The 5,319-nt window shown below is 33.8% G+C and overlaps 1 protein-coding gene across 4 annotated transcripts; it reads right to left on the bottom strand.

The window, feature by feature from the left end:
* On the bottom strand, positions 910-4,319 carry LOC109240966 (inositol polyphosphate multikinase alpha-like). Of its 4 annotated transcripts, none has more exons than XM_019407750.1 (2): positions 4,234-4,319; positions 910-2,200 (listed from the first exon to the last, which is right to left on the bottom strand). In XM_019407750.1, the coding sequence occupies exon 2, from the start codon at positions 2,118-2,120 to the stop codon at positions 1,122-1,124; it is 999 nt and encodes a 332-aa protein (XP_019263295.1). In that variant the 5' UTR covers positions 2,121-2,200; positions 4,234-4,319; the 3' UTR covers positions 910-1,121. The 4 variants fall into 4 exon arrangements, with proteins under 4 accessions (XP_019263295.1, XP_019263424.1, XP_019263239.1 ...); XM_019407879.1 differs by having other exon boundaries at positions 910-2,120; positions 4,234-4,306; XM_019407694.1 differs by lacking the exon at positions 4,234-4,319 and adding an exon at positions 3,857-4,190 and having other exon boundaries at positions 910-2,120.

Here is a 5,319-nt window from a genome sequence, read left to right as displayed (position 1 = left end):
TTCATTATTTTTTACGTATGTTAGTGTCACCATATATATAATAGACGAAGTTAAAATTGATCTTCCATTGCATATAGGTTGATTTTGGAGAAAAATATGTATGTCATGCTACTAAAAACTTAGATCCCCGCCGCATAGCTTATGTAATAGTACACATATGGTTTATAGAAGTTTTGACAATAATGTCATACATGCAGAACTTATGATACTGGTCAATATGCTTCTAAGTATGTGTGTATCCCCGAATTCAACTCTCGTCTTCCGAAACTAAAGAATATCCTTTTAGATTTGTGTGAAAATAATTTTCAGTATATTTATATTTTGAAGTTATAATAAATAAAACACAAGGATAATCATCCTAAATATTGAACAATATTTACCACAATATATTTTCCTATACAAATAACTATATGTTGCACTTTCAAGAGAGAGATAATTATCGACAACAAGAGTTTTGATTATGGCAGAGTAACCAAAGCATTAGAAGAAACATATACAAAAAAAAACACTCTCTATAAAGAAGTATTCGATAAGATACCATCGTATTAGGTAACTTTAAACTACAATACATAATTATCTATTTAATATGACTAAAATTGATCATTTATGTAAGTTCTGATGATATCCTTTCATTTTGAATTCACATATTATGCTAATGCAACAATATTTTTCGGTATTTAGATGATTATTATAGTATTATATATAAAATTTCTCTCACTAATTAAATTTATTATTCCTTCGTATAAATAAATATTTAAATCATCATGTATCATTACTAACATGCAACGCACGTTTATAAATACTAGTATATGCATAAATGTGTATAATCACGGAATAATCGATGTAAACCAGCTAAAAAAAATAATCATTGAACCTGGCCGGCTATATGTGTAACAATCCCAAACCACCTTTCACATAACATCCTTATGATCTTCCCCATTATTAAATAACTTAATCATTTTGGGCACTTGAAAATTTCAAATATGCAAAAAGTATCACACAGAATGACTACAGAATTATGCTTGCAACATCAAATCAATCAAATAAAAAATGTCGTTGCTCGTCTTTACGCTTCAAATAAATCTTAAAAAACGCGTGCAAGTGGAAAATCATGGTGTGGTTCAGCTGACATCATTATCAGTGCTAGTAAGGTTCTTCTGATCAGCGACAATACCATTACCAGATTTAATAAGGTTCTCCTGGTCAGCTACAACACCATTATCAGTGTTAGTAAGATTCTTCTGATCATCTTTTGCAGAGACTTCTGTTTTGCCCTCATTAGGAGCAGTAAGAATTTCAGAAATGAACTTTATCAACGAGCAGAGACCACCCAAGAAGTTATGATCAATCACACCTCGTCCTTCGTAAACATGAGCAAAGTCAATCAGCTTGATTTGAGCACCTGGATTCCTTCCTTCCAATGCCAGCTCTTTTTCAAAGACCACCAGAATTGAGCAAGCATAGAAGTGATATATAGTTTGATCTTCAAACCAAGCTTTCAGCTCTAATAACTGAGATAAAATGCCAGCAGAGCCGCCATAGACAGTTGACGCCAGAGCGCAGTCTGGTTCCAGATCCAAGTCATTTAATGTGTTTGAGGAAACAAACCTTCTCAGGACTAACTTGACTTCCTCTGTAGAGAATTTCTGAGCAGCTTTCTTTCCCGGCTTCCAGAAGCCTAATTCTTTGCTTCTAAAGATTTGCAACCCTGATATCCTGAATCCTAATGGAAGGCTTGATGATTCTCGATCCTTTTTTAAGCACTTCTCGACGTATTCCTGGGATGCTTCAGGTGCCCAGGTTCTTGAACCAATCTTTACGTCCATAATTGACGGGTTGACTTGACCTCGAGCAATATCTTTTAAGACCAAGTGAGGCTTCAAGCCAGATCCATCAGATGCCTCTATGAGTTGAGTGCCATAAAAGGTGGGGAAGAATCTTCGAATGTGTTCCGGGATCCCACTATTGGTAGACAATGAACGATAGAAAGCAACCTCATTGGACCCTCGTTCATCGTCTTGCAAAGGCTTGTAGAAGCGCCCTGATTCGTCCACGAGGGGACCCAGCTTTCCATCGACCGCTTCGTGTCCTGCAACTTGATGGGGAGGGACCTTAAGCATCTTCACAGAAAGTGAGGTACTTCAGAATAAAAAGAAGGGAAATATCTAGCAATCAAAGTCTCTGACACAAAAAGTCGTTCCTGTGAAATTGAGACCGAGTTACAGCTCATATCAGCCTCAAGGAAAAGCAAAAAGTGCAACAGAGTAAAAGGAATAGGAAAATCATTGAATTCTTGGTACTTGCAAAACCAAGATATTCAAGTAATAGATTGAATCGAACTCCAGTTTTGTTATTGGGATTGCAATAGCACATATAACTTAAATTAACTTTCACCATGATCATCACTACGGATCCAAGAACCACAAGAGCCCAAAGATAAAAGAAAAAGTAATAATCAAAAAATAGAAAAAGAAAACATATCAGTTGTCTCATACACGCAGACTTAGTTATGCTTTTATCTCTAGGATATCACTGGTGAGAAATTACATTTTTCCCATATAGTCCGAGTGGTCAAATACTTCATGGTCTCCTGGAAACACCTTTTATGACATTAATCAAATTTAAGTCACTTCATTACTATTATTTTCCGAAATCTTAGCTCAAAACAAGCTAAAAGAAACTACCAGAGGAAACCAACTTACACAAGAGATGCACGAATTTAAGGATACACTACAAAGCCAATCAAGGTTGATCATCCAAGATATGACTAGTTTTCTTCTTTAGCTGGTCCTGTCTATCAGTACACAAACTCTTTAAACAAGACGAGAAATATATGTATAACCCAAACTTCTTGTTTCAATTCATTTATTCCTGAGGTGTACTCTTTCGTGACTCCCATGCCGAAGCTTATGCAGGTACTTCTCTTCTTTGTTAGACTTTCTTTCACCCGGTCCATAACCAACAATGATTCCATTAACGGCTAAACCGCTGACGGATGGATTTAAAAACTACTATCCACAAGGACAACCACACGGTGTCATTCCCATTTTGGATAATGAATTTCCAGGACAAACAACACAAATTTGACCTCTAATAAATTAACACACAAGTCACAAGACCAAAAAGAAATAACACCTATAACAGAATCACTAAATTATGCAGAGAATAGTTGGTTAAGGGGAAAAAAACAGGAAAGAAGTTAGAAATACGAGATGCCCAGCAAGCTTGAAGCCACATTCTTATGAATTAGATGAGTTATTGCAAAAACAAATTGTCTAGTACATTCTAATGAATGAGTTGGAGATACATCAATCAAGTAACCTGAACCCTAAATTAGTCTTATTCTACTATATGAATCATTTGTATCCATTCTCCTCCAATTAATAAGTCAACATTATCAATCAAGTAAGCATCAATCTAAAAAAAGTTAAAGTTAGCTAGATGAAACATCCGTGTCCAATTTGATCCAATGTACAAGTGGATTGAGAGAGAAAAAGGCGAAAGATAGTCATGTAATTTTCCGGGCCGGGAAAAAACTTAAACCACTTCTATTTTAGTAAAGGTTGCACTAAGTTTCTCATTCTGAACAGTTGCAGAGTCAGATCCAGCACGACCCAACGACCTCAAACTTGGACAATATATTTATATCGAAAACTCAAAGAAAAATTTTCAATATATATATATATATAATGGTATATCCCCTGCCTTTAGATCTTGGATTGACCTCTAAAGAGTTGCATAGGTAGATCACAGGTAAAAGATTTAAGATTTGCAGCATAACAGAGACATGAATCACTGGGTGTTAAACAGATAAAGGAACAAAATATCGCTTTAAAACTAAGAAGATGCAAGAAACCTGGGGAAAAAACCCAACTTTGGCAGTATACTCAGAAATAAAAATCAAATCTACAAAAAGTGATAGAAAAAGTAGTGTCAGATTAAGTTCTTTCACAATATAAAACATACAACTGAACTAGAAAATTAAACCAGCTTGGCCTATGTGATAGCAACAATAGGAAAAACAAAAAAGCAAATGAATAATAAACCATAGAAATCAGACCAAAGTGTGCGACTTTATTTAAGTATTTATTTCTCTTTACATGTTAAAATAGAAGCAAAGCTGAACGTTTCATTGGTATTAACAATCTTTACACATAAAACAACATCAAAATTCGAGAAAAATAAACACTGCAGAATAAAGCAAGTTTTGAATTAGAAAATTCATATAATTACCTCTCTTTTAACTCCTTCGAAGAAGCGGTCAATTATTTGAAAAGTGAGATTTTAATTGTGAGAATTTGAGGTTTAAATAGAAGAAGGCGAATAAGATTGACTACTGCGGGTTCATTGGGCGATGTAGAGAGGCAGTTATGTGGAAGATTTATAACCTGACACGTGTTATTTCTCTGACTAGCTTCTACCAATTGTAGTGATACTTGCTGTTGGAAGCTTGTAGAGAATAAAAACTGATTAAAAGTAGTATTCGTATCAGATCCAAACTTCAAAAAGGATATTCGCTTTTCCGCACGCGTATTTTTTAATTTACTAAATTAATCTGTTCAAAAAAGATGTTCCTATAAATGTATTCTTCTTTTCCCTTTTTATGTTCTTCCTGTTTTTTGACATTGTCAACAAAAGAATCCCTCTCATGAAAATATTCTTTCTTTTTGGCTACTTTGAATATAATCCAAAGTTTGACTTTTTATAGTACTGAATAAGCTGTATTAGTAATACATGAGTTAATAGCATTAGTTATGTAGAGATTATTTTTTTTCCACTGTTTGGTAATGTGTATTAAAAATTAAAATACATATTATTTAGCTTTAAGGGACTTTAAGAATAATTTTGTCTTTAACCAAACTAATGCATGCATTAATAGCCTTAGTATGGCTAATATTATGGTTTGCTATATATTACTTGTACATAGGATAATATCAAAATTAGTAATACATATATTGAAAAAGTATACCAAACAAGGGATTAATAATATCAAAAATGAATGCATACATTATTTTCTGTAATGCATCCTACCAAACGGTTCCTTGTACATATCCTAATGTTAACCTTGAGGTAAGGTTTTGGAAAACATCATGAATGTCTGCAGGTGAATTTTAAAGAACTTTTCACGAATTTTGACCTTGTGGATGTGAGCTCGAAAATATAGATATAACTTGTTATAAATAGAATTCATATTTAGAGAGATTCTAGGGTTTATTACTTGGTGGCTAAGTCACCATCTCCCTATAATAGAGGGTTCTATTCCATTGTAATTCATCCCAAATCAATAAGAATTCCCTCTCTCTCTTTCTCTACAATACT

The sequence above is a fragment of the Nicotiana attenuata genome, chromosome 1 (assembly GCF_001879085.1).
Source record: "Nicotiana attenuata strain UT chromosome 1, NIATTr2, whole genome shotgun sequence".
Classification (NCBI taxonomy): domain Eukaryota; kingdom Viridiplantae; phylum Streptophyta; class Magnoliopsida; order Solanales; family Solanaceae; genus Nicotiana; species Nicotiana attenuata.
This window is presented reverse-complemented; position numbering and strand designations above follow the sequence as displayed.